This window comes from Oryza brachyantha, chromosome 10, assembly GCF_000231095.2.
Source record: "Oryza brachyantha chromosome 10, ObraRS2, whole genome shotgun sequence".
Classification (NCBI taxonomy): domain Eukaryota; kingdom Viridiplantae; phylum Streptophyta; class Magnoliopsida; order Poales; family Poaceae; genus Oryza; species Oryza brachyantha.
This window is the reverse complement of record NC_023172.2, coordinates 12,075,372-12,090,750: the sequence shown is the minus strand read 5'-3', so window position 1 is coordinate 12,090,750 and position 15,379 is coordinate 12,075,372. Positions and strand designations below refer to the sequence as shown.

General features: G+C 38.1%; 1 protein-coding gene and 1 pseudogene across 1 annotated transcript; both read left to right on the top strand.

Moving 5' to 3' along the window:
- LOC121055505 overlaps positions 1-3,740 on the top strand; it is a 3,960-nt pseudogene extending 220 nt beyond the window's left edge.
- A 6,553-nt stretch (positions 3,741-10,293) lies between these two features.
- On the top strand, positions 10,294-13,232 carry LOC121055612. The gene is made up of 3 exons (XM_040528499.1): positions 10,294-10,564; positions 11,790-12,004; positions 12,459-13,232. The coding sequence occupies exons 1-3, from the start codon at positions 10,294-10,296 to the stop codon at positions 13,038-13,040; spliced, it is 1,068 nt and encodes a 355-aa protein (XP_040384433.1). The 3' UTR covers positions 13,041-13,232.
- The last annotated feature ends 2,147 nt before the right edge of the window (positions 13,233-15,379 follow it).

The window sequence follows — 15,379 nt, the reverse complement described above, 5'->3', positions numbered from 1 at the left end:
CAGCACCACATCCAATGATGGTGATATGTGCGTCTTTCGAGATTTATTGCAAATGCTTTGATGGCGGACAGAGGACGCAATATATAGAAATATGAAAGTGGTTTAGGTTGTTCTTTGTTATGTGCTTGGTGTACATATGGTATTGGCGAAGTAGTATTTTGCTATGTGCTTGATGAACACAACAAAGTGCATATTTTGTATTGCTTTATTATGAACACCATCGCCGGTGGCAAAGTAATATTCACGGAACCCTATTACATAGTAATTTAACTTTCTATTGCCTTCAAAAAGGATTAATTATAATTTTCTTGACTACCTTTATGACAATTTACATTTTTTTAAAAATTGTATAAAAACATTATGTACATTGATGTAGTTAAACCAACCAATGTAGAAATAAGCAGAATCCCCATCTACTTCAGGGTATTTCAGACAATCAGCCTCTCAGGACACTAGCCAACAAATTCTCAGAAGCTCCCCCAAACAGAGCCCTCTCAACTTTTTAGAATCTCAAGTTTCCAGAATCTCCGGCTAGCTTCCTCAGAATTTCCAGCTCCCCCAAACAGGCCCTAAGTCCCTAACCCCAACCACGAGCTCCCTAACCCCAACCACAAGCTCGGTGGCGGCGGTTGTAGGAGGAAGAGGTGGGAGACTATTGCTGCTATTTTGATATAAATAATTCCTTTCTCCAGCCTTTTCGTTCCCATCCGTCGACTTTCCGATATGTTTCAATTTTATTAGTATAAATACATATGAATTTTATTAATATATATACATATGGATTAGGTTTGAAGAACCACCGTGGAGGATGTCTTCGATTTGCCATTGTTTGTGGAGGAGGACGACGAGGGAGGCGGCGGCGGAAGCAGCGAAACAGAAGCGACGGGAGCAGAGCTTGAAGCCCCGGTGGCCGAGGCGACGAGTTATCGGGACACGCCGAAGATGAAGGAGAGGTGGGCGAGGAGTAGTGCTCTGGCTTCCCAGTATTGGGAGCATGACCCCAAGACAGGGATCAGCTACTACACGTGCGCCTGCTTCCGAAACCTCACCATCTTCGACCTTGACAAGGAGAGTATGTGTCATGGCCACATCAACAATCTATTACTCCAGTCTATCATATTGTTGTTATCAATACACTGCAATTTTTTTTTCTAGCACACTGCAAGATTACGCTCATCTCTAGCAATATTCCATAAATCAACGCACACCCACTATGCACATGATTTTGATAATCCAATCAAACACGTGGAGTGAAGGCAGGCCAATAGTTTCAGGCACATGAACAGGAAACAATGCAATAAGCACAGAAAAAATGATTTGCTCACCTTCTATCAAAGATATCCGATTCATATCTTATCATGTATCTATTTGGGAGATGTTTTTAGTGGAGCAAACTACCTTAAAATTCACTAGATGGGATCCTCACTGACTGGAGAAATTTGATCATGTGCCACTCTTCACAGTGGCTCTTGATCATTCGCCACTCCTTATCTTGCAATTGATAACTTGCCACACTGCCCAAAAGGACTGTTTGTCACTTTTGGCATAGATAGTCAGTGCTAGTACCACCAGCAGCTAGGGTCTTGTTTTTCCAGTGATTGCAAAATGCAAATTGGCAGTAAATTATATCTCATTGGAGACCTTGCACTGGACGGGCTAGACACCGACGGTGAGTGACATTTAGGTGTGGGGGCCTGAAATGTTAGTGTCCTTGAGCCAGGGTGGTGGATGAGGAGGGAGATCATGCGATGTCAGGGATGATGGGGCCATTGGGGGGGGGGGGGTACCAAGCAGATAAATTGTAGTTTGCCTCCTGTGGATGAGATGCAAATGATCAATTTTCTCATTTCGGGCAGGTCCAAGCCAAACACAGGTAAGCTGTTATATGAAGAATTAGACAGCTCATACTGTTTAGGTTTTGCTAAGATGAGCAGATATTGCGATGGATTTAGTTCAGTTTCTCCCTAGTTGTAAAATATCCCATGCAGTATGCTAATGAACATATACTCTCTCTGACCTCATAGATCTTATTTAGCAAATGGACAGGTGTATGGTTGGATTTTCTGAAGTATATATAAGATTAAAAAGTAGCCAGATACTTTCTCAACTGCAATAATTTTGTTTCTGAAACAACTAAAATAATTTTCATAATTGTATTTCCGTAACAGCTCAAAAGATAGGGACAACCCTGTTTACCTTATGAAAACTTTTGTCCTCTAGAGACATTATCAAACGTATACTTTTGTTAACACACTATTCTTCCCTGTTGCAAACTAACTCCATTTTCAATTTTGTCAGCGCAATATGGTCCAATGCGTTTTACAGACGCAATTATCCCAGAGGATCACATTTTGACTAGCTCGTTAAATGTAATATCTCTGAAAGTAAAATCATCAGATGTTGGCTACCCTATCAATCTATATGGGACTGTGATAGTCAGAGATGGATTAGATTTTAACTGCATCACCATCTTCCGGCGCAATAGGAACAATTGCCAAGTTATCCAGTCAGAGGTATTTTAAAGAGTATCTCTTCACACTATTAATCTCTCCTATTTCACATAATACATCGAACTAATTTCTTTACAGTTATGTACAGTTAAAGGCATACTAAACCTAGCTACATTTGAGTTGTCTATATGCATGACTTGGACTAGTTTCAAACAAAACACAAATACCTACTTTTTTTATGTATTCAAATATTAAGTCATGTTATTATATTTTAATTTGATTGATCATGTCATCATATACAATTATTGCAATTAAATGATTGTGTGAATTTTGATGAGCTCAGTCCAAATTCTTGCCTAGGTTGCTAGCAAATCAATTTAATATGAATCTGCGTGCAGGTTTAAGGTGGTTAATAAATAATAACAATACTATTATATTCTATGGATAATTATCATTTATTTTATATATATCATTAGTGTGACATATGGCTAACGTCTTGTGTAATTTTTCTTGTAGAATGAAGATATAATTCTCACAGGACCAACTAGAGGAATTGTTTTTTATGGTGAAATATTTTTTGAGATAAATTTGAAGATTAAGGAGAATGAAGAGTGCAATGACAAGGAATTTAGTAAAGGATTGCTTGAAATGAAAGTCTACACTCGTCGGTTTAAGATTGTGACTGAAACCTTGGAGAGTAGGCTCAGTGAGGTGGAACTTGTAACTGCTTGTGTTAAGGAAGCACTGGAGGGCACTGTTGAGATCAAGATTCTGTCAGATTCTGAAGTTTTTCATGGGAAAATTACGGCTTGCACAACAGATGTTCCGAATGATATTGTACTGTATGACAGTGATGTCGGTTCTGCAAACGCAGTTGGTGATGACAGAGTCGTGCAGCTGCTGCGACGTGTCGTAGCAGTGTCCAGAAAAGAGATGTTGATATTGAATATCCATGCCCATAATATTCATCAGAATCATGTCGTCAGTCGCAGTTTGAAGTTCACCCCATTCACTAGAGGCTCTAATGAGGACGAGATTAGCTGTGGTATTTACAAGATGCGGGTGAAAGTTGTTTGGTCAACCTTGTTGATGGGTTAGAATTATACTCTACTGAGAGTCTTTTTACAAGATGCGGGTGAAAGTTGTTTGTAAATTAACAACTTTGAGATGAATTAGAATTATACGCTATTGGGAATATTTTTCACAGATCTTGTAGCTTATGCTAAACTCGGTGGTGTAAATAATTAAACTTTTAAGCTAGCTGTCATGCCGAAATTGAATGTAAGTGGTTACAGGGCAGTTTTTTTGATAGCGTTTGTTTTTGACGCCATAGTTACTGAACACGTGTTATCATTTCCCCGTATGTAAAGCTGAGATTAAGAGAGTAAATATCATGAAACAAACAAGTACTTTGACAAAACTATCTATACTAATATAAAAACAAATGAAATTCTTTTCTACGCCAATGTAAAATGTATAAATTTAAAATTAGTGTAATACCCAAATCACTCTAGGAAATTAAACGGAACATCAATTTTATTTAGTCACCTACCATTCATATCTACCATTCATATATAGGAAACTATTGTAAAAGTTTTTTTTGGTGCAATAAGCACTTCATAAATCTGTGTATTAGTTATATATAATTGGGAGCTCATCTTTTCCCTAGTAGGGCTATGTTTATGATTTGCTCATCTTTTTGCCTTTTGTGGCAAAAACAAAATGGTCATCGCTATCGTTATCTATTAAAGACCGGAGGCTACAGATAGGCGCTGATGGTACCGCGGGTGAACTAGTTTTGTGTTAAAATTTGGTTTATTTAGTTAAGTGGTCAAATATAGACCAAACTTTAATGGTATCATATAAAAAATATGAAAGTAGTATTAGACAATGCATGGGAGACAAATAAGAGAACCGATAAATTTTCAATGGCGAATAACGATGATCCGCGCTGCGTGAAGAGGCGGCTAACGAGAGAGGCCCCACCACTACGATATTGGAGTGTAAACTTTGCAACGAAACAGCGACGGCAGCTGAACATGTACTAACCCTGTCATCAGCTGGAGTGTAAAGTGGCAGTGCAGATAGTGCCAGATATATCCATGTGAGACACCCCATATTGCCCTAGACAATTAGGCATGGGTGTTAATTTGTTGATTAGTCCACCTTGATGAGCCACAACGATATATGATGGACATGAAGGAATAACCATGAGCACTGATCTACTAATAATCATTAATCATGGTGCAACTTTTAGGTGAAGAATGTGGGCATTATTCATTAGAGTGCCATGACCTTTCTCTCTTTTGGGAGATCTGATAGGAGATTACCTGTAGTTTTTTAAAGGCTAATTTGATAGGTGTTCCTGTGTTCGAGCATACCACACATTTCTAGAGTAGCATATGTATTTTTTATATATTAATATTAAAGGCTATTCATGCCGTTCGTAACCTAAATTCTCTTGTTTTTCGTGCACACAAAATAAGTATATTTTTTTTACTAAAAATTTTTATAAAAATTCTTTAAAATCAATTTTGATTTTTTATATCTAATAATTAATTAATAATATATTAATTTACTGCTATGTTTTTCATACCGGTTACTGACCTAATAAATAACAGGACCTCAAAAGCATATATAGCATAGCAACTGTCAAACTGACGTACAAACTTTTACTTGATTAATACTAGAAAGCAGGTGTGTTGAGGATTAAATTCATAGAAATGCAAAAAATTTGACAAAACGCTGACAACATCGTAGATTTAAACTAGTACTTACTCCATTCCATATTTTAAGAATTTATGATTTTATCTAGATTCATCAACTGATTGGTGTATATGGTCAGTGTGTGCGTCTAGATTCACTTAATATAGGGCTACAGATTTAACACACGAGGTTTATTGCAAAGGTCCATATTGATCCCTATTGGCCCAAAATTCGTGCATTTCAAAATGGCGATGGCTATTCGCTGGTTTTTCACGACCAATGCCTGCATGTTTTTCCACATGATCGGTTGACAAATGGCGGCAATATCATGCTGTGCCGGCACATGCTTAATTGTATGTAACACTGTCATGTCCAGAATAATGGAGTACGATTAAGAGCAGGTACAATAGCATACTATAAGCATAATTTAGAGAGATAAGAGTAGAGAGAGAAGAGATGTGAGCTACTAATTTATAGCTAGCTGTACGTGGACTCCAAGACAAAATATGTGTATGACATGTGGGACCATGAATTGATGTTTTGTAGATAACTATTGTATTAATTGACAATTAGATTGACTATAGATAAATTAGAGCTAGTAATTTGCTATACTATTGAACTTGCTCAAAGAAGGCATTGGCACTGTTACAGATTCCCAGGCAATGAACTCCCAATTTAACATCAATAACATCCCATCCATTTGTGTCTATTATCAATTGCAATATGATATCAGCCCACAAACTTGGACCATAGCTAGCTGCTCGATCGTCCGAATGAGCATGTTGTGTAGTAGCAACGATATTTTCTAATTGTCGTTTATCGATTATAGATGTACGTTTTTTGAGTTTCTAAACGGTATATTTGGTATAAAAGTTATTATATTAAAAATCTTGAAAATCTTGTGCGGCACTAGTATGTACACTGTTTTTTATAACCAACTGCGTGACAATTAATCACATCTTAACTAGGATACGTTGGAGTGTATAAAGTGAACTGCCCGTATTTTTATGCTTTTATATTGATCGATGCATGCAACTTAACATAGTATCAAAGACAAAGGTCTTGAGTTCAAATCCTGGATGACAAAACTACAACCTACTCCAATATTCCATGTTTGAGACTTGAGTAGTCTCATGATTTAAAGTAAAACTAAAGTGTAGGCTGCATTGACCAATTAGTTAATGAAGTATGACTTGTCATAGTTGTAGCAACCATCCAAAGAACTACCTAAACAATTGTGGCATACCTAAATTTTAACGTGACAATTTATGGCTCTGCGCCAATCAGTTCTCTAATTCCTCTATTCCTCCTGGTGACAAGAAAACGAGACTAAAGCAGCCATAGATCTTTTTGTTTGTACTTTTATTTAGCAACTATAAAAACAGAGCTGGACAACCAAACTGACAAAAACAAACTCTAAAGTTAATCCAAAACCAAATTCTAAAATTTAAAATCAGCTCTCATGTTAAGCACACACTTAATCATAGACCGACATGGCCATAACCAATCTCATAATTTCAGTGAAATTTCTCACTCTATATATGCAAGTGGCTGCCTTGTTTATTGATTACCTGCTGATTAATTAAAGCAAGAGTCCACATGATTCTCCAAAATTAGTTAATAAGCAGTACATCGTTGGGGTACTTTGTACGTTCGAACAATAGTATACGGTTGCATCTATCCCTTCTGTCTCGCGTCCTAGGTGCTATCTGAAACACCAATGCGTGATGTTGCTTTGTTTGCGTCCAGCCCTGTTCAGTTCCTAAAATCTTTTCCTAAAAACATCACATCTAATCTTTGGACACATAAATAAAGCATTAAAATAGATGTAAAAAAACTAATTGCACAGTTATGACAGAAATTGTGAGACGAATCTTTTGAGTCTAATTAGACCATGATTAGCCATAAGTGCTACAGTGACCAACATGTGCTCATAATAAATTAATTAGTCTCAAAAAATTCGTCACGCAGTTTCTTGGCGGAATCTGTAATTTGTTGTTTTATTTGTGTCTAAAAACCCCTTCTGACATCTGATCAAACATCTGACTTGGAATCAAAACACAACTTGAGAATCCTGCCCTGTAAAAAAAAAATGAGAATCCTGCCTACTTGACATGCACCTCCATTTTATTGGATTAAGATTTTCTGGCTTAACCGTTGACGCGTTCGTCGATAATTAGATCCCATTATCTATGAGCCCACGAGTCAATGACCGCGTTTCATTCATTTTACGTTAAAAGTGTCTCATTTCTGTACATATGTTTATTGAAATTCACGTTCAACTGGATATGCAACTGAGCATGTCATCTCGACGTGGTTACATTATAGGACACCTCCATTTGGACACCATTTCATCGCCTATGAAGCTGAGCTGCGATCTGAGGCAGCTTAGTCATAATTTTAATTGCATTTATGTATTTATTTTTGAATTATCATACTAGTGTGTTGGCCGCTTGTCTAATCAGTTCCTTTTTTATTTGAAACTCGTCTAATCAGCTTTTTAAGGTTGGAAGAAATATTGCTCTCCCGTTTACTCCACTGTGTCCGCGTGTCATGTAACCCACAAGTCTTTTTTTTTTGGCTAATTAACTTTCCACGTCTGCTTGTTATGCCTCCGTTCCTAAATACTTGACGCCGTTGATATTTTTATAACCATTCGTCTTATTTAAAAATTCAAAATTATTAAATATTTTTATATCATTTTATTTATAGCTTACATATTTAAAAAAATTGAATAAGATGATTGACCAAACGTGTATAAAAAAGTCAATGGCGTCAAACATTTAGGGACAGACGGAGTAACTTACAACAACAACCATAATTGAATTTTAACTCTTATCATGCATGGTCTTTCATCATAGTCTATTTTGTAGTATTAATATTTGAATCACTAATAACATAGATATAAAAGGTTTTATCTATAATTACCAGAATTGTTTTCTTTTGCTGATAAATGATAAAAGATAAAATATTGTCTTATTTTTAATAGCTATTTAATATTATAAATAATGAAATTAACTACTATATAGCTAAAATCTATTGTCTTATTTTGCGCATGAGCGGTTTGGAGGGCCTCCGCGATAAGTGAAACCCTGCATGAAACGATGCGATAAAAAACGAATATGATTTAACGTCTTTACACCTCACCTGAATCACGATTAACGAATACAATAAGGCACTTACAGCTTGATGGTCCTAACCTAATGTCTGTTCGAGATCGAAAGAGTGCCCTCGGGAGACTACAAGTTCCATTTCCCAATAGGTGATTTGGTGAGTTCTAGTATAAAAAACACCTATTCGCATTTTTTCCTATTTTCCTTCCTTATTTTGTTTCTCTTATATATATTCCGAATCCCAAATATTTCCCTACCTTTTTTTTTTCTTTCTATTTTCTCCAATCCCGTGGGCCTTAGCGAGCCCAGATATCATTATGGTTTCAACTTACGAACCCCAACCTCATCCGTCTCTCTCTCTCTTTTATAAGTCCGGAGTAACCCTAGCCCTAAGGGCCTCTCGTCCGTGGATCTGGACGACGGCGTCCTGCTCCTCCCCACGCCCTCTCGCCGGAGTAGGGAGCTCGGCGTCTCTTCCACTAGCGACGGGCGGCCTTCTCCTGTTGCCGGGGGCAGGCAGCCTCCTCTTTCCCCAGTTCGGGACGCCACCTCTCCAGCGCAGGATCCGCGGGCGCGGCGAGCCTTCCTCTGTCGGAGCGCGGCGTCCTCCTTCAGTTTCGACGAGCGGCCTCCTCCTCTAGCCGGCTGTTAGGGCCTGTCCCCCTCGCCGGAGTTCAGTGACTCCCTCTCTCGCCCCCTCCACCTCCGGTGCTACACCTGGACAGGGTGAGTTCCTTTTTCCTTCTTCCCCTTTTATCTATTTTAGTGTTATTTTGCACTTAGCTCGGATCTGAAATTTTTTATGTGTGGTGAACTGGTTTGGTTACTCAAATTGCTGCTAGTTATTTTGATGATTCAAATGGAACTTGTTCAGGTATAGGGTTCTTTTTATGCTAGTTATGCTGAAAATCCATGTTCACCTAGCACAAACAATACACCTATTGTACATATACATTCCAATAGTTTGGTATTCAATCATGCTCACTCCTCTCCTCGTAATGTGATTGAACGTGCATTTGGAGTGTTGAAGATGAAATAGCGAATTCTGTTGCACATGCCTAGCTACCCTGTGGAGAAGCAAAAGTTGATTATAATTGCTTGCATAGCCCTTCGTAATTTCATCCGTGATAGTGCTTTGGCTGATGTTCTTTTTGAGAGATGTGACAATGATGAAGAGTATATGCCACCTATCAATACACCTGAAGAAGAAGACAATTATGTTAGCACCACATCCAATGATGGTGATATGTGCGTCTTTCGAGATTTTATTGCAAATGCTTTGATGGCGGACAGAGGACGCAATATATAGAAATATGAAAGTGGTTTAGGTTGTTCTTTGTTATGTGCTTGGTGTACATATGGTATTGGCGAAGTAGTATTTTGCTATGTGCTTGATGAACACAACAAAGTGCAATATTTTGTATGTGCTTTATTTATGAACACATCGCGGTGGCAAAGTAATATGCACGGAACCTATTACATAAGTAATTTAACTTTCTTATTGCCTTCAAAAAGGAAATTATAATTTTCTTGACAACCTTTATGACAATTTACAATTTTTTAAAAATTGTATAAAAACATTTATGTACATTGATGTAGTTAAACCAACCAATGTAGAAATAAGCAGAATCCCCATCTACTTCAGGGTATTTCAGACAATTAAGCCTCTCAGGACACTAGCCAGCAAATTCTCAGAAGCTCCCCCAAACAGAGCCCTCTCAACTTTTTAGAATCTCAAGTTTCCAGAATCTCCAGCTAGCTTCTCAGAATTTCCAGCTCCCCCAAACAGGCCCTAAGTCCCTAACCCCAACCACGAGCTCCCTAACCCCAACCACAAGCTCGGTGGCGGCGGTGTAGGAGGAAGAGGTGGGAGACTATTGCTACTATTTTGATATAAATAATTCCTTTCTCCAGCCTTTTCGTTCCCATCCGTCGACTTTCCGATATGTTTCAATTTTATTAGTATAAATACATATGAATTTTATTAATATATATACATATGGATTAGGTTTTGAAGAACCACCATGGAGGATGTCTTCGATTTGCCATTGTTTGTGGAGGAGGACGACGAGGAGGCGGCGGCGGAAGCAGCGAAACAGAAGCGACGGGAGCAGAGCTTGAAGCCCCGGCGGCCGAGGCCGACGAGTTATCGGGACACGCCGGAGATGAAGGAGAGGTGGGCGAGGAGTAGTGCTCTGGCTTCCCAGTATTGGGAGCATGACCCCAAGACAGGGATCAGCTACTACACGCGTGCCTGCTTCCTAAACCTCACCATCTTCGACCTTGACAAGGAGAGTATGTGTCATGGCCACATCAACAATCTAATTATTACTCTAGTCTATCATATTGTTGTTATCAATACACTGCAATTTTTTTTCTAGCACACTGCAAGATTACGCTCATCTCTAGCAATATTCCATAAATCAACGCACACCCACTATGCACATGATTTTGATAATCCAATCAAACACGTGGAGTGAAGGCAGGCCAATAGTTTCAGGCACATGAACAGGAAACAATGCAATAAGCACAGAAAAAATGATTTGCTCACCTTCTATCAAAGATATCCGATTCATATCTTATCATGTATCTATTTGGGAGATGTTTTTAGTGGAGCAAACTACCTTAAAATTCACTAGATGGGATCCTCACTGACTGGAGAAATTTGATCATGTGCCACTCTTCACAGTGGCTCTTGATCATTCGCCACTCCTTATCTTGCAATTGATAACTTGCCACACTGCCCAAAAGGACTGTTTGTCACTTTTGGCATAGATAGTCAGTGCTAGTACCACCAGCAGCTAGGGTCTTGTTTTTCCAGTGATTGCAAAATGCAAATTGGCAGTAAATTATATCTCATTGGAGACCTTGCACTGGACGGGCTAGACACCGACGGTGAGTGACATTTAGGTGTGGGGGCCTGAAATGTTAGTGTCCTTGAGCCAGGGTGGTGGATGAGGAGGGAGATCATGCGATGTCAGGGATGATGGGGCCATTGGGGGGGGGTACCAAGCAGATAAATTGTAGTTTGCCTCCTGTGGATGAGATGCAAATGATCAATTTTCTCATTTGGGGCAGGTCCAAGCCAAACATAGGTAAGCTGTTATATGAAGAATTAGACAGCTCATACTGTTTAGGTTTTGCTAAGATGAGCAGATATTGCGATGGATTTAGTTCAGTTTCTCCCTAGTTGTAAAATATCCCATGCAGTATGCTATTGAACATATACTCTCTCTGACCTCATAGATCTTATTTAGCAAATGGACAGGTGTATGGTTGGATTTTCTGAAGTATATAGAAGATTAAAAAGTAGCCAGATACTTTCTCAACTGCAATAATTTTGTTTCTGAAACAACTAAAATAATTTTCATAATTGTATTTCCGTAACAGCTCAAAAGATAGGGACAACCCTGTTTACCTTATGAAAACTTTTGTCCTCTAGAGACATTATCAAACGTATACTTTTGTTAACACACTATTCTTCCCTGTTGCAAACTAACTCCATTTTCAATTTTGTCAGCGCAATACGGTCCAATGCGTTTTACAGACGCAATTATCCCAGAGGATCACATTTTGACTAGCTCGTTAAATGTAATATCTCTGAAAGTAAAATCATCGGATGTTGGCTACCCTATCAATCTATATGGGACTGTGATAGTCAGAGATGGATTAGATTTTAACTGCATCACCATCTTCCGGCGCAATAGGAACAATTGCCAAGTTATCCAGTCAGAGGTATTTTAAAGAGTATCTCTTCACACTATTAATCTCTCCTATTTCACATAATACATCGAACTAATTTCTTTACAGTTATGTACAGTTAAAGGCATACTAAACCTAGCTACATTTGAGTTGTCTATATGCATGACTTGGACTAGTTTCATACAAAACACAAATACCTACTTTTTTTTATGTATTCAAATATTAAGTCATGTCATTATATTTTAATTTGATTGATCATGTCATCATATATAATTATTGCAATTAAATGATTGTGTGAATTTTGATGAGCTCAGTCCAAATTCTTGCCTAGGTTGCTAGCAAATCAATTTAATATGAATCTGCGTACAGGTTTAAGGTGGTTAATAAATAATAACAATACTATTATATTCTATGGATAATTATCATTTATTTTATATATATCATTAGTGTGACATATGGCTAACGTCTTGTGTAATTTTTCTTGTAGAATGAAGATATAATTCTCACAGGACCAACTAGAGGAATTGTTTTTTATGGTGAAATATTTTTTGAGATAAATTTGAAGATTAAGGAGAATGAAGAGTGCAATGACAAGGAATTTAGTAAAGGATTGCTTGAAATGAAAGTCTACACTCGTCGGTTTAAGATTGTGACTGAAACCTTGGAGAGTAGGCTCAGTGAGGTGGAACTTGTAACTGCTTGTGTTAAGGAAGCACTAGAGGGCACTGTTGAGATCAAGATTCTGTCAGATTCTGAAGTTTTTCATGGGAAAATTACGGCTTGCACAACAGATGTTCCGAATGATATTGTACTGTATGACAGTGATGTCGGTTCTGCAAACGCAGTTGGTGATGACAGAGTCGTGCAGCTGCTGCGACGTGTCGTAGCAGTGTCCAGAAAAGAGATGTTGATATTGAATATCGATGCCCATAATATTCATCAGAATCATGTCGTCAGTCGCAGTTTGAAGTTCACCACATTCACTAGAGGCTCTAATGAGGACGAGATTAGCTTTGGTATTTACAAGATGCGGGTGAAAGTTGTTTGGTCAACCTTGTTGATGGGTTAGAATTATACTCTACTGAGAGTCTTTTTACAAGATGCGGGTGAAAGTTGTTTGTAAATTAACAACTTTGAGATGAATTAGAATAATACGCTATTGGGAATATTTTTCACAGATCTTGTAGCTTATGCTAAACTCGGTGGTGTAAATAATTAAACTTTTAAGCTAGCTGTCATGCCGAAATTGAATGTATGTGGTTACAGGGCAGTTTTTTGATAGCGTTTGTTTTTGACGCCATAGTTACTGAACACGTGTTATCATTTCCCCGTATGTAAAGCTGAGATTAAGAGAGTAAATATCATGAAACAAACAAGTACTTTGACAAAACTATCTATACTAATATAAAAACAAATGAAATTCTTTTCTACGCCAATGTAAAATGTATAAATTTAAAATTAGTGTAATACCCAAATCACTCTAGGAAATTAAACGGAACATCAATTTTATTTAGTCACCTACCATTCATATCTACCATTCATATATAGGAAACTATTGTAAAAGTTTTTTTGGTGCAATAAGCACTTCATAAATCTGTGTATTAGTTATATATAATTGGGAGCTCATCTTTTCCCTAGTAGGGCTATGTTTATGATTTGCTCATCTTTTTGCCTTTTGTGGCAAAAACAACATGACGTATTTAGAGATGATAATTGATTTATGATTAAAACTTTTATAGACATGTGTTCTTATGACCTAAAAGCAAAGACTGAAAAATAAACTAAAATAAAAAACTCTAAAATCAACTCTAAATTTAAGATTAAATATTTAAATTTTAGCTTATAAGTATAAGCAAAACCAAAAGATGAGCTCGTCGAGAAGTACTCCCTTCGTATTTAATAAATGACATTATTAACTTTTTTAGTATATGTTTGACTTTGGATTTACTATGTCCATCAAATTATTTAGATTTATTCTTGTTCTTTACTTCTCTAGGGACGTAGTTATTATGAAAAATTACTAGAATTTCTATCAATTTTTTAGAGGTACTCTAGTACTGTAGCTGCTTGTAATAACATGAAAACTAGTTAGTAACTGTATGATGTGAATTTACTTGTATTAGAAAAAAAAAGTGTTGTGTTTACCTGTGAATTTTTATTCACATAGTTACTTATTTTTACTCTTCCACAATGCAGTACTTGTAATTTCATGAAAATGAATTTTCATTTATGTTGATGGTTAAGTTACTCAAAAGCATATTTAATATTGAACTTATTTTTTAAATGTATTTTAAGTTAAACATAATTTTTTTAGAAAGAACAATACCAGACCTAAACATTACTACCTCCGTTTCATAATGTAAGATGTTTGATTTTTTTAGTTGCAACGTTTGACCATTCGTCTTATTTAAAAATTTAGTACAAATATAAAAAAATAACAAATCGTGCTTAAATTTATTTTGATAATAAAGTAAGTCACAAGCAAAATAAATAATATTTCATAATTTTTTTGAATGAGACGAATGATCAAACATGGGAAGCAAAAAGTCAAACATCTAATATTATGAAACGGAGGGAGCAGCAGTTAGCGAGTGCGTAGATTACAGTTCTGAGGAAGTAAGTAAATACTTTATAAATATAAATAATAAAGTGTTAACCCGAAATGGGCCGAAACAAAAGGAAGGTTGTTCTGGGAAGGCCCGGTCCAACTAACTGAGCAAGCACGCTCACGGACAGCCTACTGTTATTCGTTGCTTGGGTAGGGGTAGAGCACATAAACAATTAAACAAACACTCGCAGTGCGTGCGTGCGGCATGGCCATGGCACGCCGCCGTCTCCGCCTCTCCTCCTCCGCCTCCAGTACTTCCTCTCCGGTACTTCTCTCTCTCTCTCTTCATTTTTTCGCACCATTTTTTTCCTCTTGTCCTGGCTGGTTGCTTCCATTTCGCGAAATCGATCGAGGTTTGTTCCGCAGCTTAATTAGATCCAGGTAGGCCAGAGCCCTAGCTTACCTTCACGGTGCTCTCCACACCGTACCGCTCGCTAGGGTTACTTACCTGCTAGCTATTCGATCTTCCCGTTCGTCCGGCCAGATCCACAGCCGGCAGCATCGTGCATGCATACACGGCGTGCGCCGTCGCCGACCACATCTTCGCGCAGTCGAGGAAGCGTGCATGAGGTGTGGCATCCGCCTGAGACTTTGGTGCGCTGCTGCCGGCGCGGACGGCCTTCCCCTGCGCGGCCGCAACGCCTCCGCGTGTCCGTGCGTCCGCACGGACCACGCCCTAGCCCCTTGCTGCTCGTGCCATGGCCTACCGTCACGGCTGCGACCTACGCCTCCAGTGACCGGGCGTCGACGGCAGCAACGACGCGGCGTGCGCCGGATCCGACCGCATCTTCGCGCCGTCG